This window comes from Saimiri boliviensis, chromosome 21, assembly GCF_048565385.1.
Source record: "Saimiri boliviensis isolate mSaiBol1 chromosome 21, mSaiBol1.pri, whole genome shotgun sequence".
NCBI classification, from domain to species: domain Eukaryota; kingdom Metazoa; phylum Chordata; class Mammalia; order Primates; family Cebidae; genus Saimiri; species Saimiri boliviensis.
The window spans coordinates 15,528,575-15,554,296 of NC_133469.1; the positions used below are offsets into that span (position 1 = coordinate 15,528,575).

The 25,722-nt window shown below is 52.3% G+C and overlaps 1 protein-coding gene across 3 annotated transcripts; it reads right to left on the reverse strand.

Moving 5' to 3' along the window:
* Positions 1–1,350: 1,350 nt before the first annotated feature.
* MCM5 (minichromosome maintenance complex component 5) lies at positions 1,351–23,841 on the reverse strand. 3 transcript variants are annotated; one of them, XM_003932921.3, is made up of 17 exons: positions 23,756–23,841; positions 23,366–23,540; positions 19,808–19,934; positions 19,599–19,727; positions 17,723–17,895; positions 17,288–17,443; positions 15,232–15,398; positions 13,428–13,599; positions 12,011–12,122; positions 9,649–9,792; positions 9,220–9,285; positions 8,699–8,875; positions 7,188–7,300; positions 5,055–5,183; positions 3,610–3,752; positions 2,462–2,589; positions 1,351–1,691 (listed from the first exon to the last, which is right to left on the reverse strand). In XM_003932921.3, the coding sequence occupies exons 2-17, from the start codon at positions 23,530–23,532 to the stop codon at positions 1,590–1,592; spliced, it is 2,205 nt and encodes a 734-aa protein (XP_003932970.1). In that variant the 5' UTR covers positions 23,533–23,540; positions 23,756–23,841; the 3' UTR covers positions 1,351–1,589. The 3 variants fall into 3 exon arrangements, with proteins under 3 accessions (XP_003932970.1, XP_074247462.1, XP_074247461.1); XM_074391361.1 differs by lacking the exons at positions 23,366–23,540; positions 23,756–23,841 and adding an exon at positions 21,706–22,777; XM_074391360.1 differs by lacking the exons at positions 23,366–23,540; positions 23,756–23,841 and adding an exon at positions 21,632–22,777.
* Between the last annotated feature and the right edge of the window lie 1,881 nt (positions 23,842–25,722).

Below are 25,722 nucleotides of genomic sequence, written 5' to 3' on the forward strand. Positions count from 1 at the left end.
AGAACAGTATGGAGTCAGAAAGGGCTTTGAGCTGCAGGAATTTTCTGCACAAAAGTACACTTGTGATTCAACAATGACCACGCAGATAGATGCAGCAAGCTTTCTTGTATTTTTAGAAAAATCAGATAATCTCACTTCAAGCTCTTTGTGTCATTTTCACATGGCAATTACTTCTAAATACCTTATTTAATAATTAGAAAGTTTCACAGATTTCCAAATTCATGTTTTGCTTGACACCTTATATTTCTGAATGTACTTTAAATATCAAATATTTTATTTCCTTGGTTTTTTTTTTTTTTTTTTTTTTTAGATGGAGTCTCTCTCTGTCACCCAGGCTGGAGTACAGTGGCATGACCTCGGGTCCCTGCAACCTCTGCTTCCTGGGTTCAAGCAATTCTCTGTCGCAGCCTGCCAAGTAGCTGGAATTACAGGTGCCCACCATTACGCCTGGCTTATTTTTTGTATTTTTAGTACAGACCGGGTTTCACCATGTTGGCCAGGGTGGTCTTGAACTCCTGACCTCAGGTGATCTGCCCACTTCAGCCTCCCAAAGTTTGGGATTACTGGCATTAGCCACCGTCCCCAGCCTATTTCATTGATTTCTATTTAATTTTATGAATCCTAACTTTTTTAAAAACAAAACATACCGACTCGGAGTGACTTTCTGAAGTTAGGCAAAGTGACCAAGGCACTGGCGACACTCTTTCCTCCAACACCGCTGTCACCAGTGCCTTCTGTCATTCAATTCCCACAATTCAGGGTAAGGAATAGTCCCTCTCCAGTTTACTCATAAACTCAGGCACAGAAAAGTGAACTGTCTCGCCCAAGGCCACACAGTTACACGTGGCCCACGAGGGAAGAACTGGCTGGACTCCCAGTTCCTGACTGGTGGGCCACTACACTCATTTCACTAACCCGCTGCTCACTGACCCTAAGCACAACCCTGTGAAGCAGGTGCTAGTGTCAGCCCGCTTACAGATGAGGAAACTAAGACACGGAGAGGTTCAACGAATTCAGGCAGTCTGACTGCCGCACCCCCTCTCTGCCCCCCAGTAAGTTGCTGGGGAACAGGTGAGGCAGATCAAACTCACACACTTGGCGAAGCATATCCCCACTCCCTGGATCTCACTGGATTCCCAGCATCAAGGGACTGGCTTTATGAGCCCCATTAAACAGATTCAGAAACAGCACTAAAGTCATGTGACTTGCCCAGAAGTCTTAGTGGCAGATCCAAGTCAGACACCCAGGTCCGTCTGGCTCCAGACCCTGTTCCCCAACACTTACCCTGCCATGAGGGCACGACGGAGGTCACAGGAAACCTCCTGATGGAGGCTTCAGGAAACCCACAGATACCCGAACACACTGCGCCTTTATTATTAACAGATGCCAAAAGCACACTTCTCAGAACTGCACTGGAGGCAGTGACCCAGAGGCGGCAGGACACTACAGCTCCTCCCTCTGGAGCAGAAAGGAGGGTGCGTGGGAAGTTCGAGGATGGCAGTGGGGCGGCAGAGAACAAGCATTCTCAACGGCAGACAGTGGCAGGAGGGGCCTGACGCCCAAGTCCACGAGTCCACTGAGGCCGCGACTCACTTGAGGCGGTAGAGGACTTTGCGCTGCATGCGATGCTGGATCTCGCCCCGCCGCAGCATGAGCTGCAGCACCTTGAGGATGGCGTGTTCCGGGTATTTCTGTGGGAGCACATGGCTGGATGAAGGTGCATGCTGCCCAAGGGGACCCCAGCAGAGCTCAGACATCCCCAGGCTCCCAGTGAACTTTATACCCAGCCTCCTTTGACCTGAACAAAGGCCCACACTTCCCAAGTGTCTACTGTGTACCAGACACTAAGGCACACAGAGGCTAAGCCACCTGCTCAAGGTCACAGCAATTAAGTGGTAGAGCTGGGACTTAAGTCCATCTGACTCTAGAACTGAAGCTCTAAACCTCTCTCTAAGCCTCAGTCTGCTCACCTATAGAATAGGCACAATACCACGCGTTACATATAACCGCCCTGAATCAGAATGAGATGATGTTCAAGACAGAGAGCAGAGATGGGAAACTAGCATTGCTCCTGAGAGTTTAAAGGTGACAGGTTCTCCAGGGCACCTGGAAAATCCCATCTCCTCTCTATGAGGCCAACAGCACCCTCCTCAGTGAGCTAGTGGCTCTGCCCCTTCTCACCCCATGAAATGCCAGGCAACAGGGCAACGGACAGGAAAGGCTGCGGGGAGCCTGTGTGGGGTTCCACCAGATCCCAACCACCTTTCTTCTCCCCTCCCCTTCATGGGACAGAAAAATACCCCCTCCCCCTGCTCCTGACGAAGACGTCCCTAGGGAAGGAATGATGGCTAGAAAAGGTCTGAGAAAGGTCCATCCTACCCCCATTCAGGGCCTGCCTGCTGAGTAACACCGGTGCTGCGTGGGTGGGAAGCGGCAGAACCCCTGCACCGTGCAGGCTCACCTGCTTGGTGAAGTCCTTGATAATGCTGTGCTCGGACACCTGGGAGCCAATGGCAAAGCGACGCTTGAGCTGCTTCTCGATGCGGCTCAGCATCTCCTGGTCCTCCTGGCTGGTGAAGCCCTCCACCCCTGTAAGCATTGAGGAGTTAGGCAGCCGGGGCCAGAGGTGCTGGGACCCCAGTGTGCCCACAATGGGAATTCTTGGAGAGAGACAGCCTCTAGCCCAAGAATAGCCTGAGCCAAGCCCTGAAGAATGCACCAGAAAAGGGCACCTAGTGTGCTGGCACGACACAGGCCTGACAGGAGCCAGGACGTGGCACACATCTGGGGGTACTCCAGGTCGAGCACAAAGGCACAGAGGCAGGAACACACCTGTCTCATTCAAAAAGCAGCCCGGGGCCCAGCGCGACAGAGATGTGGCCAGAGTGTCACTAGGGACCAGGTCCTGCGGGTCCCTGGAAGCCATAGCACAACTTTTGTTGCTGGAGTAGATGAGAGACAGCGAGCTGGAAGGGGCCTGTCAGTGACCCACGAGGGAGGGCTAGCTGCCGTGGACACACCTACAAGGTGCCCTGAGGAGCCCTCAGCAGCCAGGAGGCTCCTGACTACCAATTACTGCTGCAGAGGCCTTGGTGTTCCAGCTACGGAGACGGTGGGCTCATGGTCAAGAAGCCACTGAGAGCAGAGTCTGTGAGGCAAACTCCTACACAGCCTACAAGACCCAACTCAAATTATCACCACTCCAGATCACCCCTGCCCTCTGTGCCTGCAGCATCCCAGAGGCCTCCACTAGCAAATGTCTCATGTGACAGGAAGTGTCTCCAGGGCAGTGGCAGAGTCTTCACCAAGGGGGACCACGGGAACAGCCCCCACTCACCCCATTCTTCACCCAGTGCTTCCCCACGCAAATGGAACAAACCTGCTCCCTCCTGGGGAAACTGACGCTTACCGCTGCCTCCACCTGAGCAGCTCCTCCCCCAGGAGCCACATATTCTGCTTCATGTAGCTCCTCGCCTGGCATCCCCTCCTCGGCAAACTCGGGAGAAGCAACACACACGCTGCAGGCCCCCAGCGTGCCAGAGCCCTGCCCACAGAGCTCCGAGCCAGGGAACCCAGATCTACTGAGACCACGTCCCTGCACCTGCTCACCTGACAGGGTACCGGACAAGGCAGCATCCAATGTGGACACTTGGAAGAGCCGCAGGGCCTCCTCCACATCTGCCTCTGTGGCGAAGGGCTGCAGCTTCATCTTGCTGAGGGCTTCCGCGATTCGCACAATGGCCTCCAGCTGCCTGTGGGGGCGACAGCATACTCAGAGTGGCCTCGGCCCACTACTCCCTTCCTCCCTGGCCACCCCATTACCAGGAGGTGCTTGCCCAAAGTGGTAAGACTGTGATGGAGACTGCTAGCTGTCCCCATAATCCATCTCCCTTTTAATCTTAGTCATAGCACTGCGATTTTTTTTTTTTTTTTTTTTTTTTTTTTTTTTTTTAGACAAGGGCTTGCTCTTCGTCTAGGCTGGAGTGTAGTGGCATGATCATAGCTTACTGCTGCCTCGAACTCCTGGGCTCCAGTGATCCTTCCGCCTCAGCCACCTGAGTAGCTGGTGTGCAGATACACAGCACCATGCCTGGCTAATTACTTACTTTTTCTAGAAATAGGAGCCTCGCTATGTTGCCCAGGCTGGTCTCAAACTCCTGGCCTCAAGCAATCCTCTTGCCTCATCCTCCCAAAGTGCTAAGATTACAACCGCAGGCCATTGCACCTAGCTTGGAATCCTAATTTTTAGTCTGACACACAGCAATCCACTAAAAGACACATCTCAGGCATCTTTTGCACCAGATTGTATTTGTGTGACCAAACTGTGGGCAGTAAGTCCAAGCATTGTGTGGGAATTTCATCAAGTGTCCTTAAAAAGGGACCCCCGTCCTTTCTTTCCTCTCCTGCTGCCTGGAGGTGATGGCTGAAGTTCTGCAGCCATCGTGGACTAAGAGTAAGGGGCAGCTTGAGGAGTCCTCTCATCAGTCCCATACCATCTTCCTCCAGACAGTGCTACAGAAGACAGAAATCAACATCCCATTTCTTTAAGCTACTCAATTTGGATTTACCATTACATATAGCCGAATCCATTTCCAACCAGTCAATGCTGGAGGCAGGATTCAAACCAGGTAAATCCCAGCTCTCACCCACTGTACTGACTATAAAGTCAACAATTAACAGAGTTAGGAGCTAAAAACACTGAGGCCAGAGAAGAAACGTAATTTCCCCATAGTCACACAGTGGACTAGAGGCTAGGACCCAAGTCTCTTGACTCACAGGCCTGGGTCCTTCCCTCAGGCTTCCTACAACGGAAGAAGCCAGTCCAAATTCAGACAAGAGGGGTCCAGGTTTGCCCAGCCTTAAACCAAGAAATACAGATCATCAACGAGGTCAAAGAGGTCATAGCTTATGCTCCAAAGGGACTCCTGCTGCCCAGAGCTACTACGGGCCTGTGCCAGATGAAAAGTATGGACCACTGCCCCTGGTTGCTAGGCACACCCTGCTTTGTAAAGCAAGGCTCATCTGCCCTGGCCCAGCCCTGCCCGCCTGCTCACCGCACAGTGATGGGGATGCTGGAGCGGCGGTCACTGTTCCTCTCGTGCTGACGGGCCCCGCTCCGCATGATGATGTAGCGGTTCTTCAGCTTCTCTGCGGCCTCTGCTGACAGCCGGGGGCCGCATCTCCTGCAGGACAGTGGGGAGTGGCTGGTGTGAGGCCAGGAGGGACTCTTAGGGCACCTACCCTTTCTCCCAGCCCTCTGCCAGCTTACAGACAGGCACTTTCCCACCACAACACAGCTGCCCACTCACATGGGCCGGGGGGCAACCATCAGAAGAGATATAAGGGAAAACTGGCTCTGGGCAGCTGCCACAAAGATCAATACTGGAAATAAGGATGCCTGTTAGAAAACAGGTGAAGAAAAGCCAGGCCACGTCTGCAGGGTGAAAACCGCCCCGTCCCCACTGTTAGACATTGTGTGCTGTCTTGCCACAACGTTCCCCATACTGTAATTAACAACGGCATTGTCCCTACACATGTAATTAACAATGGCACAATCACAGCAGCATGGAGGACCACTGGGCGGCGCAGTCTCAAATTCCTCCACCCCAACACATCTGAAGACAGGACGAGCTGATGACACCCACAAGGCTTGGCAGTGATAGCAGTCCAAGCTGGGAGCACCTCAGACTCTCCTGGGAGGGGAGGTGTGAGGAAATCTGACCAGCATCTACCCCAAACCATCCCCTCCCCTCCAGCCCCCAGGCCAACTGACAATCACTGATGTAGGGAAAGCCTTAGCTCAACCATCCTAAGGATGTGGAGACTGAGGCCCAAAGGGAGGGAGGGCACTCCCAAGCCTACCTGGGGACTTAGTGCAGAGGTAAGATTAGAATCCAGGGCTCCCTGACTCACAGCTGTGGGCCCAAGCCTCTCAAGACTGGGCTCTATAGCTCAGACTTGGATGAAGACCCAGGAGCTGTCCACTCACCGCAGCAGAGGTGCTGAATCAGGGACCCAGCAGCCCCCCACCAGCAGTGAACTCAGAGTGCCCTCCACCCCTGGGTTTTAGCTCCTTCAAACGATCACCAAGGTGCTGTATGACAAGAATCTAAGCACTGTGGTTAAGAGCATAGCCTCTGGAGGCAGGCAACTGGGTTCACATACTGGCTCCACGACCTGACACGTGACTTTGGACAAGTTACTTAACTTCCTTTGCCTCCGCTTCCCCTCCATAAAGGGAATAATAGCACATCTAACCTGGTAGGTTTTGGGGAAGATTACTTACAATTTATTCATTTAGAAAGTACTGAATAATATTCAGAATAAGGCCTGGAACAAAGAAAGTAGTGTGTGTGTGCATACACACACACACACATATATATATACATATTTTTTTTTTGAGACAAAGTCTGCTCTGTTGCCCAGTGGCATGATCTCAGCTCACCGCAACCTCTGACTCCTGGTTCAAGCGATTCTCCTGCCTCAGCCTCCCAAGTAGCTGGGACTATAGGTGTCCACTATCACACCTGACTCATTTTTGTATTTTTAGTAGACATGGGTTTTTCCCATGTTGGCCAGGCTGGTCTCGAACTCCTGACCTCAAGTGATCCACCCACCTCAGCCTTCCAAAATGCTGGGATCATAGGCGTGAGCCACTGCCCTAGGCCAGTGCTATGTATGCAATTATTATTACGGAAAATCTGGGAGAATAATAAAGTTGCAGCTACCATTCACTGAGGACTTATTTACCCAGAGAGGGGCTATGCCAAGCACTCACACATCATCTTATATGATCCTTACAAAAGTCCTAGGAAACATCAGCCTGGGGAAATCAAGGCTCAGAGAGGCCAACCATGTTGCCCAGAGTCATACAGTGAGGGCAGGTATGACCTGGAGCCCACGTCCACCATGTCCACACTTCACTGCCCCCGTGCATGTCAGACTTGAGGACCTCAACACCATCTAAATCCCACCTCCTCGGTGTGAAGATGGGACAACTGAAGCCCAGCGCCAGTGGGCTGCGCAAGGTGAGAAGGGCGCGGAACAGCTTCAGTAGAGCCGAAGACCTCGGAACAGCCACATCTGGGCTGCTCTGCAGGAGGAGGCGCAGGATCAGGGGACTGCGTTCTCTCCCGCCCAGGGAAGCTGGGCAACCTCTCCCCCATGGGCCTTCGTCCAGGACTCACGCTCGGCAGTAAGCAATAAACTTCTTCAGCTTGGCCAGGTCGATCTCGCCCTCCACGGCCTGCGTCTGTGTCAGTGCACTCACATGCAGAGTAATGACATGCTTGGCCAACATCTGGGGGGGGGGGAGGGGGCAGAAAGGACACAGGGTCATCCCATAGGCCCTCCCAAGGCTAGGTCCCAACCTTGAGGTAGAACAGGCAAAAAAAAGCTTATGGGACCCTAGCAACACAGATCCAGAAAGGGTGCTGAGATATCAGGCATGCTCATCTTGTTTGCTTAGCACCAGACCCTCATTCTGACGACAGCATCTGGATTCTCTCCTTTTTTTTTTTTTTAAATTAAGATGGGGTTTCACCATGTTGGTCAGGCTGGTCTTGAACTCCCGACCTCAGGTGATCTGCCCGCCTTGGCCTCCAAAGTGCTTGGATTACAGGCATGAGCCACCACGCCCAGCCTGGATTCTACTTTAGAGAGAACTTAATGCTCCTTGCTCTTCTGCCCTGGTCCATAAAGGGGTGGGGTTCAGCCTGTCCACCCCAACTTGGGGCGTGTATCTGCTTCGAGGATGGACATTTGATCTACCCATACCAACAGGAGTCTATCCTGGGACTTTTGCTAGAAGCACTGGAAAAGGGGCGCCTCTTTCCTGGGGGCTATTAAGCTATAAGCTAATAAGACAAAATCTTATTTTGTCTTTGCCACCACAAGAGGAACAGCTGCCCAAGTACAAAGATTCCACCAAGGGAAGCAGAGCAGAAAGGCAGAGACAGAGTTGTTTGAGAATCCAGATATACCTGGGCCTTAAGCTGCTGGACTTCTCAATTCTATAAACCACTCTAATCTTTTCATTGAAAAATTTACTAACCAGAACTGAGGTTCTATTACTTATAACCCAATGTCAACTCCTCTGTTTCATATATAAGGGACTCAGGCCCATGGAGAAACTGATTTAGCCCCAGTCACAGTTTATCACTCACAGCAGAGGCAGGGCCAGGCCACAGGACTCCAGACCCCTACTTCAATCCTCTGTAGTCCCCAACAAATACCCTTTCACATGCTCCCCAACTTCACAGCCTGACAGTTAGGACTTCACCAGCAAGGCCGGGCGTGGTGGCTCAAGCCTGTAATCCCAGCACTTTGGGAGGCCGAGGCGGGTGGATCACGAGGTCAAGAGATCGAGACCATCCTGGTCAACATGGTGAAACCCCGTCTCTACTAAAAATACAAAAAATTAGCTGGGCATGGTGGCACGTGCCTGTAATCCCAGCTACTCAGGAGGCTAAGGCAGGAGAATTGCCTGAACCCAGGAGGCGGAGGTTGCGGTGAGCCGAGATCGCGCCATTGCACTCCAGCCTGGGTAACAAGAGCAAAACTCTGTCTCAAAAAAAAAAAAAAAAAAAAAAAAAAATAGGACTTCACCAGCCAAGGCCCTTGTTCATTTTCCTTCCACACAATCACAAGCTCGCCTGGAGCCAGGCCCCATGGCCCTCAGCCCTGGCCCTGGACGCACCACATCCCTCTCCTCATTGTGCTCGTCCTTGATAATGAAGATCATATCGAAGCGCGACAAGATGGTGGGCATGAAGTCAATGTTGTCCTCCCCCTTCGTCTCATCCCAGCGGCCGAACACTGAGTTGGCAGCAGCCAGGACGGAGCAGCGAGAGTTCAGGGTGGTGGTGATCCCAGCCTAAGAGGCGACAGGATGAGAAGGGGGAGGAGATGGCAAAGAGCCCTGGGAGATGCCTTCTTTCTTACACACACACACACACACACACACACGCACACACACACACAGTTATGCATGCACATGTATGCGCGTAAACACAATTCTAGGCCTGGCAATACATACTCATACTCCCACACACACGCACACGCGATTCTAGGCCTGGGCAACACACACACACACACGATTCTAGGATTCTAGGCATGAGGAAAGAGAACTTGGTCCCAGCCAAAGCCTATCAGGGCAGCCTGAGGATGGCTGGGCCAGGCTGGGCTGCTGCAGGGGGGCTCTCCACGGAGGCTACTCACCTTGGCAATAGAGATGGTCTGCTGCTCCATGGCTTCATGGATTGCCACGCGGTCATCTTCTCGCATCTAAGGAAGACAGAAATGTCATCAGACCTACTGAAGTGAGGAAGCAGGGAGCAGTGGCAGCAGGGAAACTAACAGCAGCCCCAACTCCTGAATACCAGCTCCATGCCAAGGCCAGTGGCAGCGACCAGGTCACCTCTAATCATGGTAACAACAGTGTGGGCTTGCCTGTTTTCTCCACACTCTTCGGATATGGAAACTGAGGCTTCAGAGGTTAAGCAACTTCCCACCGTTACCCTAGAGTGACAGGCCCAGGGATTGAAACCATGTCTCCCAGGTCAGAGGTAATTTATGCTGGCTGAGCACAGGAGGTCACATACCCTGGTGCCACCCCCTTTTGGCTACTACCCACTTCATCAGACTCACCTTGTCAAACTCGTCAATACAGACGACCCCACCATCAGCCAGGACCATGGCTCCACCTTCCATGATGAAATTCCGGGACGAAGGGTCCCTCATCACCGAGGCTGTCAGTCCGGCTGCGCTGCTCCCTTTGCCAGACGTGTAAACCTGGGGTAGTGGGGAGGTGTCAGCACCCAATAACAACTCCACGCTTTGGCCGTGGTAAATCAAAAAGACCCACTGAGGTGGTGATTTGCTCAAGGACACACATCAAAGCTGGCTGTAGGGTACAGAATAGTGCTTCTCCCTCTGTAAAGGGAGGCTGCCTTGGGCCTCGGTGTGCCCAGATGTTCTCCCTGCTGAGGGGATCACATCCATGACTCACCTGAGCCCCACCACAGCGCTGTGATACAGTCCTGTGGGGCCTGGCTCACAGATGAGCAAACTGAGGCCCAAAGAAGAGGAGTCAGCCTCAGGGCTACGATGCGGACTCGTGACTCCCAGGAAAAGACTGCCCCCATCGTGGGTCCCTTGTCGTCTCTATATAGACCTGCATGCCACATACTGCCATTAGGCCCCTGAAACTGGGGGCTGAGACGTCCTAACTGAAATGTCCTTAAGTGCAAAACCCGATTTCAAGGACTCAGGGCTCACAAGAATGTAAAGTATCTCAATAATCTACGTCTCAGCCGGGCGCGGTGGCTCAAGCCTGTAATCCCAGCACTTTGGGAGGCCGAGGCGGGTGGATCACGAGGTCAAGAGATCGAGACCCCGTCTCTACTAAAGGTGCAAAAAATTAGCTGGGCATGGTGGCGCGTGCCTGTAATCCCAGCTACTCCGGAGGCTGAGGCAGGAGAATTGCCTGAACCCAGGAGGCGGAGGTTGCGGTGAGCTGAGATCACGCCATTGCACTCCAGCCTGGGTAACAAGAGCGAAACTCCGTCTCAAAAAAAAAAAAAAAAAAAAATCTACGTCTCAACGTACTGAAATGAAATTTTAGATACATCGAGTTAAACAGAATTTATTATGAGAATTAACTTCACCTGTTTTTCCTTTTTTCTTTCCCCTTCTTCCTTTTAAATTGAAACAGGGTCTTGGCTATATTGCCCAAGCTGGTCTCAAACTCCTGGGCTCAAGTGATCCTCCCACCTCAGCCTCGCAAGCAGCTGGGACTGCAGGCATACACACCACCACGCCCAGCTACTTTTTACTTTCTTAATGTGGCTATCTAAGAAGGTATACATGGGCGGCATGTGCAGCTCACATACTTCCACTGGACAGTGCCAGTGTGGTAAACTCGGCACACTTCCTATCTATCCCACCATCTTGCCCTGTACAACCCCAACACATGGGTAAGTCAGACCCTCTCTGGCTCTGATCCCCACAGACCCATTCACCAATGCAGCAGAAGACCCAACTCATCAGACACTTGGGTTCAATCACATCCTGCTCTAGCGCTTACCAGCAGCGAGACCTTGGGCAAGACACTTACCCATTCTGTACCTGAGTTTCCTCACCCATAAGACAGGGATGATTGTACCTACCACAGAGTTGAGGTGAGGACTAAGTAAATACATGCAAGGGACTTTAAGCAGTGCCTGGCCCTTCATTTTAGCTATTATTATTATTTTCTGAAACAGAGTCTCATTCTGTCACCCAGGCTGGAGTGCAGGGGCACAATCTTGGCTCACTGCAACCTCCCCATCCTGGGCTTAAGTGATCCTCCCACCTCAGCCTCACAAGTAGCTGGGACCACAGGTGGACACCACCAGGCCTGGCTAATTATTTTGTATTTTATTTTGTATTTTGGGTAAAGACAGAGTTTCACCATGTTGCCCAGGCTGGTCTCAAACTCCTGAGCTCAGGCAGTCTGCCTACCTCGGCCTCCCAAAGTGCTGGTATTACAGACATGAACCACCGTGCACAGGCTGATTTAAGCTATTACTGATAACAATGTCATTATTCAGCAAATGGATAAACTGATGCTCAGGGAGATCGGGTGACTTACTCAAAGCCCACAGCCAATTACTGGCCAGGCTGAGACCCAAACCCCATCCTCTCAGTCCAGCGTACTCGATTTCAAGGACTCAGGGCTCACAAGAATGTAAAGTATCTCAATAATCTACGTCTCAACGTACTGAAATGAGATTTTAGATACATCGAGTTAAACAGAATTTATTATGAGAATTAACTTCACCTGTTTTTCCTTTTTTTTTCCTACATACACCTGTTGGCTCCGTTCTTCCTCCCATCTCCTCGGCTATCTTGACCACAGCCAGGAGAAACGAGGAAGAGATTCTGGGTGAGCCAGCCCACCACAGGTGTCCTAGGGACCCAGAGGCCCTGCCCTGCAGCCAAGGTGGAGAAGGTATTCCAGGCCACTCACCCCAATGGGAGAACACTTCTCCACAAACTTCAGAAGCTGGGACTTGGCTGTCCCAGGGTCCCCTAGCATCAGCAGGTTGATGTCTCCTCGGCGAGTAAGTCCATCAGGGAGCCTGGGGGAGGAAGGGTAGATGGACAAGGTGAGAACCCAGGAGGGCACTACATGTGACATCCAGTCACCAGATTGGTGGGCTGGCAGTTGACTCCCTCAACTATCATGGGCCTCAGAGTAGGCAGGAAGACAGGGGCTGTGGCCTGAGACCCATGTTCCTACCCAGCTCTGCAGCTCCCCAACCATGGTAGGTCTTGCCTAGCAATGAGGACACAGCTTGCCTCCCAGGAGAGGAGGGTTAAAGGAAATGGCTCTTAGGGCTATGCTTAGGCACATCCAGAATCTGAATAACGTTCCTCCCAGCTGGAAAGAGACGGGGAGCTGCCCGTGGGCCGTGCATAGTGCGGCAGAACAAGTGCCATGACGGCAGGCTCCTGGCTCCCCTGCATGTGCTGGGGAGCAAGTCCCTTTAGCTCTCTATGCCTCAATTCCCTCATCTATAAAATGGGCACAAGAGCTGCGTTCTGAAAAGGTTACTGTGAGGACTGACTGGGCTTCAGACACATAAAGCACTTAGAAGATGCCTGTGCATAAGGAAGAACACAGTAAATGATACCTGCTAATAATATCACTACTGCTGTCTATAACTCTATTATTTTAGTTTCAAAAGGACACATCATGTCCTTTAAGAGTCAGGTTCTTCAACGGGCGCGGTGGCTCATGCCTGTAATCCCAGCACTTTAGGAGGCCGAGGTGGGTGGATTACCTGATGTCAGAAGTTTGACATCAGCCTGGCCACCATGGCGAAACCCCATCTCTACTAAAAATATAAAAATTGGCCAGGCATGGTGGTGCATGCCTGTAATCCCAGCTACCAGAGAGGGGCTGAGGCAAGAGGATTACTTAAACTGGGGAGGCAGAGGTTCTAGTGAGCCGAGATCGCACCACTGCACTCCAGCCTGGGCAACAGTGCAAGATGCCATCTCAAAAAAAAAAAAAAAAGTCAGATTTTAAGCTATTGCATTCATTGGAAACTTAGGCTCAAAAAAAGTGACTCTCACTCCAGGCTGCACAGTCGATATGCAGCAGAGCTGAGACCTGCATGACCAAGCTCAGTGCTCTCCCACTGCACTTGCCAGGTCCCCAGTCCACCCCCTAGCCAGGGTCAGGGCATCACTGTAACAGGTACACAGATCAGCCACCAGCCAGCTGATGACAAGCCTGGGGGCTGGCAAAGGTGCCTGGCAGACCGAGGGGCCCAGGAAACACAAAAAAGAGTACCCACTCCTGATTATCCACTAATTGTCCTACTGTTAACCCTGTCACCGGCCCCCTCCCCAAGTGCAAGGGAACTCAGGCCCCCTACCTCTTTCGGGATCCCCCAAAGAGCAGGCAGGCAATGGCCTTCTTCATGTCTGTGCCCCCAAAGATGGAGGGGGCGATGCTCTTGGAGATGACCTCATAGACATTGGGGAGGGCAGCCAAACGACGGAACTCCTCCTCCTCCTGAGGGCTCACGGCCCCAGCAAAGCTGCGGCCTGGGTAGACAAAGCAAGCACATGAGTGAGTACAAGGGCACCTCCTCCAGCCCGCTGCCCGTCCTGGCACCAGCTCAGGGACCTCTCAGAGGGCAAAGTCCTTAGGGCCAGGACAATACAACCTGTCTAAGAGATCCCAGCTCTCAAGCCATCACGTGTGGGCGTGGTATGTTCCAAAGAGTGAGGGGAAGTAGGCAGGGGGTTCTGAGGAAACCAAGGGCCAGATGGCACAGGACCTTGGAAAGCACTGGAAAGTCTCCCCTTTCGGCCGAGGAGTGATCTAGTGTATTGGTCATGACAGCATCGCTCACTGGCTGCTGTGGAACAGAGAGGGAACAGGCAAGGTGGAAATGGACACTGGGGAGGACTAACAGTGATCAGGGAGACCCAGGGAGGGCCAACGAGAGCTCAGCGCAGGCGGGAAGGGTGAGAAGTGGTCAGGGTGATCCAGGGAGGGCCGATGAGGGCTCAGAGCAGGCAGGGAGCGTGAGAAGTAGTCAGATCCTGGACACGTTTTGAAGGTGGACCTGGCTGGAGTTGCTGACTGATTAGATGTGGGGGATAAAGAAAAGGGCATCAAGGATGACTTGGGGGTTTCTGTCAGAACTGAAAGGGTGGAGATGGGAAGACTGAGAGGAACCAGTCTGAGCGTGGGGAAAGGGGAGCTTAGCTTTAGCCACGTAAAGTTTCAGGTGTCTTTCAATGTCTAAGTGAACACAGCAAGACAGCAGGCGGTTATTAAAGTCTGGAACATGGGGAGATGCCCAGGCTAGAAATGGAAATGTGACAGCTACTTGCCCATCAGTGGTTTTAAAGTTGTAATAATCTAGGTAGTTTGTGTAAATGTGGGCCATGGACTGAGCCCTGGGGAAGCTACCCCTCCAAATCAATTCACTGCAGCCAGAGGGCCAAAACAAACCTGAAAACCCTCAAAGCGGCCCCAGCTGCCCTCAGGTGTAAGTAGGAGCTCCCCATCCGGGCACTAAAAACCTCTTACATGGCCTGATCCCTCATCCCCTGGACTCCCACTTGCCCTCCAGCCACTCAGCACCTTGCCCAGGCTGGGGTCTTCACCTGCTCCTGCCATCCCCTCCTGCCTGGAAATTCTTCCATGCCCACCACTCTTCAAAGCCCAGCTCAGATTCCTCCATCTAGAAAGCCTTCCCCAAGGCCCAGCCCACACCTCCTCCTCCTCTGACCTCCTTTAGCACCTCCGTGGAATTGCATGGCCCACATCTGCTGCCACTTTACCCATATGTCCCCAGGGGTCTCAGTTTTCTTATTTCTCCAAATAAGCGCTGGACACCTCCTGCCTGGAACCCCACATTTCACTTTTCTTGCAACTGCTGGCACAGATGTGAAGATGTGACATTCAGTTATTCCCCAGTGATTTGACCTGAGTCCTTCGGCCTTAATCCTGCACTCAGGCAGACACCTTCAGCCCAGGAGCCACAGCTAGAACCAACATGTGGAAGTTCCAGGGATCACTTAATATAAAAATGAACATTCTAATGACAAGAGCAACACAGGGATATTCTGGGCTACCTCATCAAGTCATGAGCTGCCTGCTACCAGAAGTGTGCAAGCACAGCCTTTGGGCAGGGCTGAGCCAGGACCCCAAAGCCAACTCACCAGAGCCATCTGTGTCCACCTGGATGCCCAGGACACGGATGTAGGAGCTTCGGATGCCCACGCCCACCCTGTCACGGCCCCTGCTGGAGGTCAGGCCAAACTTCTTGATGGAGTAGATGCCCATGATGGTAACCCTGTTCCCAGGGACAACCTTGTCACACAGGTACCTGAGATGAGGATAGGAGAAAAGGTGAGAGTCTGACTGGGACAATAACTCTCTGATCCCACCCATCCCCACGACACTCAGGGTCCACCTCAGCATTTTTGCCACAGGCATCACCACATGCTGAGCTGGCTCCATCCCTGTGGGGCCCAGAGAATGGCCTCTCTCCACCTCATCACCAGCTCGTTCTCAGCTGCTTGGAGGATGGTGTTGCCAATGGTGACAGCCAAACAGAAAGGCAGGTGGTGGCCTGACTCTCGCTGAACTCGGTAACTCACTTGTATGCTGGTTTAGAAGGACGCTTAGTGCCAGCCCGGAGCCCTCCAAAAGCCCCAGCTCCCTGTGTCTGCTGTCAGGCTTGCTGTGTGGCGCCCTTTAGCCTCTCAGAGCAGGACTTCCTCCTCATGCCCTCAGCCTCCTGGAGGGGCCACCCGCCCTTTTTGCCTCTTCACAGCTTTGTGAACTCGTTTTGCCTCTGGCTTTTCATTTCCTCTTTTAAAAATGAGATGTTGAAATAGGGGAGTCTCTAAGTCCCTCGGTCAGAGCCAGTGTGGGGTGGAGGGACACTCAGTAGCTGTGTGACCTCAAAGAAGTCACTGCACGTCTCTGAGCCTAGGGGGATGATAAGGTGATCTGCCTCTGCTGTTGTGGAATCAGGTGAGGCAGCAGACACAGAAGTGCTTTACACCATCAGGTGTCACAGCTCCAGAAAAGACCATCGCCATCACTGTTAATATTCCATCAGCCTCCAACTCCCCTCTTCCCATACCCGCTTTGTAAGTTTTCAGGATTCGTGAACTGCTTGGAAAAATCACACATCCCGAGTACGTAATGTGCATGAAGGAATGCTGCTAAACACTTGATGTGCATTTTCAAGCAGCTCTCTGAGAGATTAAGCAGTGTCCATATCCCCATTTTACTGATGAGAAAACTGAAGCTGGACAAAGTCACAGAACTTGCCCCAAAGAGCAAGAGCCTGACTCCTACATACTCTATTGCCACTAACGAAGTTAACAGAAGCCATGGATCCGCTCTCCTCAGAACATGCATGCAATTTCAGGATATGCAACTCCAGGTTAGAACCCTAATCAGAGACCTCAAAACCTTCCACCCAGGTTACTATGAGAGGCCCGGGCCCAGGCCCTGGCTCCAAACCCTCTCCCCCTCCATAGAATCTTTTTTCTTCCTTTTTGAGACAGGGTCGCCCTGTTGCCCAGGCTGGAGTGCAATAGTGTGATTGCAATGCAATGGTGCGATCTCAGCTCACTGTCACCTCAACCTCCTGGGCTCACGTGATTCTCCCACTTCAGCCTCCCAAGTAGCTGAGACTATAAGCATCTGCCCCAACACCCAGTTAATTGGAAAAAAGAATTTTTAGATACGGGGCCTCACTGTGTTGCCCAGGCTGTTTTTGAATTCCTGGCCTCAAGCAATCCTCCTGTCTCAACCTCTCCAAGTGCCGGGATTATAGGCATAGGCCACCATGGCTGTAGCAGAAAGCCTGGGGTAGGAGGTGGAGCGTCAGGCTGGGAAGAGGCCTTCCCAATTATTGGTTATCTAGCTGTGCATCTTGGGCCTCTTATCACAAAAGAACATAGACTTTGAAAAGCAACAGACATAGGCTGAAAGCCCGGCTGTCCTCCACAGGAAATCATTTACCCTCTCCAAATTACATTTCTTCATCAGCAAAATGTGGTTGACGCGCCCCTGCAGATCATGGAAAGAGGAGAGGAACTTACGGAAGCAGTAGGCATAGAGCAAGTGCTCTGCAACTGGCCACCTTCTCCACCCCACTCACCCTGTTCCAGACGACCCACTCCCAACGCTCGGGTTAGGGCCATAGCTGGGACACTCACCCTCACAGATGCCCACCTCCTGGCCCGTCTGCCTCACCTGTCGCAATACAGCTGCATGTGTCTGGGCATCTCACCATGGGGGACTGCATCAGGCAGCTCCTGCAGCTTCAGGGTCTGGAAGTCCACGCATTTGCATTTGTCAGGCATGATGAAGTATGGGTCCAGTGGGCACTTGGGGCGCCCAGCCTGATCTCTGTACAGGGTTAAGGGAAAAGAGTCACCAAAGCTACCTTGAGAATCCAAAGGCAGGGCTCATTCATTCCAGGAGTCAGCAAAGAGACGCTGCCAGCAGCAATTTATGGAGTCTCCTGGATAAGCTGGAGATAAGCCCTTAAGGAAGGCAACTCTGACGGACCTAGCACTGGATTAGACCCAGTGGGTCTCTAGAAGCAGCTGCAGGCGGTGCTGCTTGTTCTCATCTTTCTGACCTCCACTCAGGTCACCTCCCAGTCCCTTCTGGCCACACACTCACGTGTTGCACTTCCTGGGCAGGGCATAGCCCTCCAGGCCAGGGCGCATGGCAATGTTGGTGAGGGTGTTTCGGCAGCTGCGGCACTGGATAGAGATGCGGGTGGCCTTGGCACGGACCGCCGAGGCTGCAATGATGATGCCGGGGATCTTCACCAGATGTGACATCATGTCTGACTGTAACAGAGCCATCGGGAGGCTTGCTGGTTAAGGGGAGTCAGGACACACCTGAGATGTGCCAGTAAATGTCCTGGGCAGGGGCCTGGAGGAGGTGGGCACAGAGCTGCAGGGAGGGGCACAGCTCTTCTGTTTGGCTTGAAAACTGCTTCCAGAGCATCAACTCAACGCCAGTCTACATGGACCCAGGGATTCAGAGGAGCCTCAGGCACAGGTCTTGCTTTTAAGGACCTTGCAACACAGTGCGGGAGGGAGCAAGAGATACACAAAGCACATTTCACTACAAAGTGGCAGGTGCCAGGAGAGAGACCTGAACCCTGGGTCTGATGGCAACATCCACAGGCCTGCAGAATACCACACAGAGAACAAACCTGGGGGACAGCGGCCCATGTTCAAGCTCCGTCAAAACCTGCTATGGGGCCTTCTCTCTCAGTCACTTCTCTTTGAGCCCAGTTCCCCCATCTTAACGACTATTCCCACATTGGACAATAAGGCAGTAATATTAAGTGTGATGTTACTGCTCTGCTTTAAAAAATGATTCTTCACATGATTGCATTTTTGCTGTACATTTCATGAAAAGAAAAAAGGTTCTTCAAAGACAAGGTATGATGGCTCACGCCTGTAATCCCAGCAATTTGGAGGTCAAGGCAGGCGGATCACCTGAGGTCAGGAGTTTGAGACCGGACTGACCAACATGGTGAAACCCCGTCTCTACTAAAAGTACAAAATTTAGCTGTGTGTGGTGGCATATGCCTGTAATCCCAGCTACTAGGGAGGCTAACGCAGGAGAATTGCTTGAACCCAGGAGGTGGAGGTTGCAATGAGCTGAGATAGGTGGAGGTTGCAGTGAGCTGAGATAGTGCCACTGCACTACAGCCTGGGTGACAGAGCAAGACTCCATCTCAAAAAAAAAAAAAAAAGATTCTTCATCTTTTAGAAATACATGGCAAAAGTTTCAGATGAAATTATATGATGTACCAGACTTCTTTTTCTTTAGTAGAGTCAGGGTCTCAAAATCCTGGCCTCAAGTAATTTCCTGTCTCAGCCTCCTAAAGTGCTAAGATGAGAGGCATGAGCCACCATGTGTGAACTTACTTTATTCTTTAGCAAAAAATAAAAAGGACAAAATAGCCGGGCGTGGTGGCTCACGCCTGTAATCCCAGCACTTTGGGAGGCCGAGGTGGGTGGATCACGAGGTCATGAGATCGAGACCATGTGGTCAACATGGTGAAACCCCGTCTCTACCAAAAAAAAACCAAAAAATTAGCTGGGCATGGTGGCGCATGCCTGTAATCCCAGTTACTCAGGAGGCTGAGGCAGGAGAATTGCCTGAACTCAGGAGGAGGAGGTTGCGGTGAGCCGAGATCGCGCCATTGCACTCCAGCCTGGGTAACAAGAGCAAAATTCCGTCTCAAAAAAAAAAAAAAAAGGACAAAATAGCAAACAACGCAAAACATTAATTATTAAATCTAGGCAAAGCTGTATGGGGTTCATTATACTACTCTCTGCTTTTGGGTAATTTTTTATAATAAAAACCAAAAAACAAGAAAAGTTCCTTTTGTCACCAGGAAGAGACAGGTTCAGAAAGGTCAAGTGCCTGGTTCCAGGTCACACAGCTAGCACTCAGGTCTGCCTGAATCCAAAGCCCTCTGCACCATGCAGCAGCCACTGCCACCCTCCAACTGGCTTCTCGGTAGACCCACCTTCAGGCTACGAATGCTGGAAGGGCTGGCTTCCGACTTGAGCATGACCTGGATGTCCTGGAGCACCTCCTCACCAGCAGGCCGGGGCCGGGTGACCTCATCGGCCACCTCCTTGGCAGCTTCCTCCAGCTAGAGAAAGGGAAGGGCACAAGCTGTTAGTAACTGGGGCAGAGCAGCCCTGGGGAGCTCAGAGGTAGGGTCCCGCTCACCAGCTGCAGGTGCTCGGCTGGCTGCTTGTACAAGTGGTCGGCCAGGTCTTCATCAAAGCTGGCCAGATCCTCCATCTCCACCTCAATCCAGTACTCCCCAAGGTTGTAATGCCGCTTGAGCTCATCCCTGGAGGGGGCATGTGGCAGGGTGGGGCAGGAAGGATACAGAGAAGAGGAAATTTAACAACAAAAAAATGGTTTTGGCTGAGGTGTGCCTGCACCCCTGCATCTGCCCACACCACAGCCACCACGACCTCACGATTCCTCTTCCCAAACACACATCTAATTCCAGGTCATCCCATTATTTAACCCTGCAGAAGCTACTCACTGCTGGCACAGGCGTGCCCTAAAGAAAGCTCCATGGAAGGGATCCACAAGATAGTCAAAGGATGTTCCAACACGCAGGCCAGTGTGCACAAAACAGCAACCCAGTTCTGTCACTGAAGGACTCCTCGGAGCCTTTAACTGAGTCTTGGAGACAGGCAAAGCACCCACTTCAAACCTGGGGCCGGGCACGGTGGCTCACGCCTGTGATCCCAACACTTCGACGCCACCCTGGCCAATATGGCAAAAGCGTGTCTCTACTAAAAATACAAAGATGCTGGGCGTGGTAGTGTACACCTGTAGTCCCAGCTACTGAGGCATGAGAACTGCCTGAACCCTAGAGGTGGAAACTGCAGTGAGCAGAGATCTTGCCAGTGCACTCCAGCCTGGGCGACAGAGCAAGACTATGTCCAAAAAAACCAAAAAACAAAAAAGGTACCATTCTTGCCAACATGGAGAAACTCTGTATATTAAAAATACAAAAAAAAAAAACCTAGCCAGGTGTGGTGGCAGGAGCCTATAATCCCAGCTACTGGGGAACTGAGGCAGGAGAATCACTTGAACTTGGGAGGCAGAGGTTGCAGTGAACTGAGATCACTGCACTCAAGCTTGGGCAACAGAGCAGGACTCCATCTCAAAAAAAAAAAAAACTGCACACAACAAATAAAACTTGGAGGCGCTAAAGCAGCAGAAACCACATCTGTTTTATCAACCTCTAGCCAGCCTTTTTTTTTTAAAATAGAGAACATGTAGCCAGGCGCGGTGGCTCACGCCTGTAATCCCAGCACTTTAAAAGTCCCAGGAGGGCAGATCACGAGGTCAAGAGATTGAGATCATCCTGGCCAACATGGTGAAACCCCATCTCTACTAAAAATACACAAATTAGCTACTCGGGAGGCTGAGGCAGGAGATTTGCTTGAACCCGGGAGGCGGAAGTGAGCAACTGCATTCCAGCCTAGTGACAGAGCAAGACTCTGTGTCAAAAAACAAAACAAACTATATATATATATATATATATATATAGAGAGAGAGAGAGAGAGAGAGAGAGAGACAGAGAGACAGACAGACAGACAGACACAGACAGACAGAGACGCGGGGCGGGGGGGGGCCGACAGACAGACAGACAGACAGAGACGCGGGAAGGAGGGAGGGGCTGGGTTTCACTATGTTGCCCAGCCAGGTCTTGAACTCCTGGGCTCCAAAGATCCACCGGCATCAGCCTCCCAAAGGTGCTAGAATTACAGGCACACGCCGCTGCATCTAACCTAGACTGCTTAGCAGAGCATCCATGAGAATACTGTTCCAAGAACACATTTGGAGACCACTGAGCAATGCACAGGCAGCTCCCCATCCTCGCAGTATCACAGGCCTGATCCCCATCTCCCTTATGTCCAGGAGCCAATCAAATGGCCAGGCTGGCACTGAAAGCCCCTTGCTGTGAGGACGCCCCATACCTCTACACAAGTAATTGCTCCTACCTAGACAGAATGGTTTCTATACCTGCAACTCTTCCCTTGGCTCAAATATCACCTCAAACTTCAGCACCCCTGGAAAACTTCCTTAAGTCCTTTCACCTTCCTCTGCGGAGGAAATGATCACCGGAGAAGTCATCTTTCGGTCTTCACGACCCACGAGCTACACTAGGGCAGGAAGTCTTTTCATCTTTGTATCGCAGTGCCTGGCACACAGGTGGTCAATATCAGCTGCTGCATGAGGAAGTGAAAGCCAGAAAGGCTTTACCTATTTCCGGCCTGGTGAGGCCCAGAGACGATGACATCTGGAAGTCACTCAGCTCGTAACTGCTCGGGCCCAATGCTGAGTCTGCAACCTCATGTTCTCTGCATGTTAACGTCTCAGGGATAGAAGCTGGGCCTATGAAGATTCTCAGGATGTCACAGGTCATACAATCCACTAGAAGCAGGAGCCAGGTCCAGCTTCAGCACTGCAGCCCAGCACCCAGAACAGAGTCTGGCAAGCAGCAGGTGCTCAATCAATGAAGGTACAAGACTGGTATGAATAAATGAATGAGCGAAGTGAAGTGAATCCTAACTGCCACCTCCACCTTTTACACCTACAGGGAACTTGAGTTCAAAAGGTCTCAGACAGGACACAGAAGGACGAAAGGAAGCAGATGAACAGGAACAAGATCTGGATAAAGAACCAAAGGGTCCAAGTGGTGCTAGCTGGGTTGACAGTGGCCCACTCAACAGGTGACTCACCCAGAGGTTAACTCCAGGTATTATAAAATACACAAAGCAGCCCAGGCATGGTGGCACACGCCTGTAATTCCAGCACTTTGGGAGACTAGGGTGGCTGATTGACTTGAGGTCAGGAGTTCAAGACCAGCCTCACCAACGTGGCTAAACCCCATCTCTACTAAAATTACAAAAAATTGGCAGATGCCTGTAGTCCTAGCTACTCAGGAGACTGAGACACGAGGATCGCTTAAACCCAGGAGGTGGAGATCGTAGTAAGCAGAGATCACATCACTGCTCTCCAGCCTGGGCAACAGAGTGAGGCTGGGTCTCAAAAAAAGAAAAATAGGCCGGGCCCCGTGGCTCACGCCTGTAATCCCAGCACTTTGGGAGGCCGAGGTGGGTGGATCACGAGGTCAAGAGATCGAGACTGTCCTGGTCAACATGGTGAAACCCCGTCTCTACTAAAAATACAAAAAAAAAAAATTAGCTGGGCATGGCTGCGCGTGTCTGTAGGCCCAGCTAGTCAGGAGGCTGAGGCAGAATTGCCTGAACCCAGGAGGTGGAGGTTGCGGTGAGCCGAGATCGCACCATTGCACTCCAGCCTGGGTAACAAGAGGGAAACTCCGTCTCAAAAAAAAAAAAAAGGAAAAGAAAAGAAAAGAAAAAGAAAAGGGCCGGGCGTGGTGGCTCACGCCTGTAATCCAAGCACTTTGGAGGCCAAGGCCGGCGGATCACCTGAGGTCGGATCACCTGAGGTCGGGAGTTCAAGACCGGCCTGACCAACATGGTGAAACCCCGTCTTTAAAATAAAAATAAATAAATAAAAATAAAAATAAGAATAAAAAATACAGAAAGCCTTATACCAAGCGGAGAGGCCACCGGGATGAGCCCTGTGACCCAGGACCGGCTCCTTCCCCTGCCTGGGCCCATCTGTGCTGACTGTCCAGGACTCTAGCAGGACGGTGGCGGCGTGCGTGGCCACCCTGGAACTGCGAGCCCCCGACCGCAGGAGCCGCCCCTGCCCCGCAGGCCGCACCTGTATTTGAAGGTGAAGCCCGTGCGGTCGGTGCCCACTCGGTACTGCCGCAGGAACTCCTTGAAGCGCCTCTGCAGCTGCGACTTGCGGGCCTGCCCCTCGTCGGCCGCGGCGTCGCCCCCGAAGCTGTCGCTGTAGAAAATGCCAGGATCGTCGAATCCCGACATGACTGCGCCTGGCATGGGAACAAATGACCAGAACAGGTTGGGGCAGCGCCTGGCACCCCCTCCCCTCCAACCCCTGGGTCCTCTCCCCGAGTTCGGAGCCGGAGGACCCCGGCTGCCCTCCCTGACTCCGACCCCGGTTCCCGAGAAACCCCTGTCCCACTCCAACTACGCCCCGAAATGCAGATGCCTGGTGGCCCCCGGTCCCCAGTCCCACCGGCCTCACCTGTGGTTTCCCGCACTTGACAAACCAGGGGAGACAGGAACCCCCGCGCTCAATCGCCGACTTTCGCGGGAAAATCTAGAGGCGGCGTTCGGACGCCGCTGCAGCTGCGCTCCCATTGGTTCGCCGGAGCCCCGCGGCCAGCGATTGGGCCGTTCTGTGACCCCCTCCCGCCCCGCCACGCGGTTTGGCTGCCGAAGATGATTGGCTGCGAGGCGCAAGACCTCGCCTCCTTCCGGGCTCCATTTTGTATGTGGAACAATTTGGCGCGAAACTTCTGACTGGGAAAGAAGCCGCGGCGCAGAACGGCGGGCGCAAAGATGGCGGCGGGGTGGACTGGCGGATAGCGCCTTTATATGCTTTTTTTTTTTTTTTTTTTTTTTTCCCCTAAGGCATGGTCTCGCTCTGTCGCCGAGGATGGATGCAGTGTCGCGATCACGGCTCACTGTAGCTGGGACCACAGGTGTGCGTGATTTTCTTAAGATATTTCGTCCAGACGGAGTCTCACCGTCTTGCCCAGGTCTCAAACCCCTTCTCTCAAGTGACTCTCCCGCCTTCGCGTCCCAAAGCACTGGGATTACTGGCGTGAGTCACCGGGCCGAGCCTGCGTGCTTTTCTTACGCCTTCTTTTAAAATCTCATGAAAAAAAAAAAAAAGTGACCTCTTTCATAGCCATAGGGAGAACAAGCAGAAAGTTCAGAAATGACTGGGTCCAGGTGCCCGTCGCGCCGTGGGAGACCGTGCCCTGACCCTGTTGGTCAGGCTGGTCTTGAACTCCCGACCTTAGGCGATCCGCCTGCCTTGGCCTGCAAAGTGCTGGGATTACAGGCGTGAGCCACCAGGCCCAGCCACTGCAGCGAGTTTTGATCGTGCCACCGGACTTCAGCCTGAGTGACAGAGCGAGACTTACCCGTGACAAGTATCCCCTTGTCTGTGTTGGGACGGGCCTTCTGGCCTGAGGCTCTGAAGATTCCTGTCCTCCAGCGGGTGGCGGGACAGGCGGCTCACCCACGTCCCCGACCCAGGTTCCAGCTCCATAACACCCTGCTTTTATTTATTTATTCAGACCGAGTCTCGCTTTGTCGCCCAGCATGGAGTGCCGTGGCACGATCTCAGCTCACTGCAACCTCTGCCCTCTGGGTTGAAGCAATTCTGCCTCAGCCTCCTGAATAGCTGGTTTTACAGGTGCCCACCACCACGCCCAGCTAATTGTATTTTTGGTAGAGACAGGGTTTCACCATGTTGCCCACACTGGTCTCGAACTCCTGACCTCAAGTGATCCGCTGGCCTCACCTCCCAAAGTGTTGGTATTACAGGCATGAGCCACCATGCCTGGCCTCATTCTGTTTAACAGCTACTTAATTTTAGGTACTATGGTGACAAAGACTCTTTCCTTGACGGAACTCTAGCCAGGTTCCTCTGGGCTCCCTGCTAAGGGTCAGCCTTGATCTACAGGCACCGTGGCTCATGCCTGTAATCCCAGCACTTCAGGAGGCCAAGATGAGATGATCCCCTTGAGCCCAGAAGCTTAAGACCAGCCTGGGCAACATAGCAAGATCCTGCCTTTCTGGAATTTTTTTTTTTTTTTGAGGCGGAGTTTCGCTCTTGTTACCCAGGCTGGAGTGCAATGGTGCGATCTCAGCTCACTGCAACCTCCGCCTCCTGGGTTCAGGCAATTCTCCTGCCTCAGCCTCCTGAGTGGCTGGGATTACAGGCATGCGGCACCATGCCCAGGTAATTTTTTGTATTTTTAGTAGAGACAGGGTTTCACCGTGTTGACCAGCACGGTCTTGATCTCTTGACTTCATGATCCACCTGCCTCGGCCTCCCAAAGTGCTGGGATTACAGTACAAATTTTTTAAATAATTTCTTTCTTTCTTTCTTTCTTTCTTTTTTTCTTTCTTTCTTTTTTTTTTTTTTTTTTTTTGAGACAGAGTCTCGCTCTGTTGCCCAGGCTGGAGTGGTGCAAC

Bases quoted from the DNA above. Each gene is read 5' to 3' on its own strand.
- MCM5 (XM_003932921.3), bottom strand. From the start codon at position 23,532: ATGTCGGGATTCGACGATCCTGGCATTTTCTACAGCGACAGCTTCGGG. The intron at 12,123-13,427 runs GTAGGGGGCCTG...TTCCTCCCCCAG, and splicing joins TTTGGGGGATCCCGAAAGAG to GCTCCCTGATGGACTTACTC. The intron at 8,876-9,219 runs GTGAGTAGCCTC...GTCGCCTCTTAG, and splicing joins AGACCATCTCTATTGCCAAG to GCTGGGATCACCACCACCCT.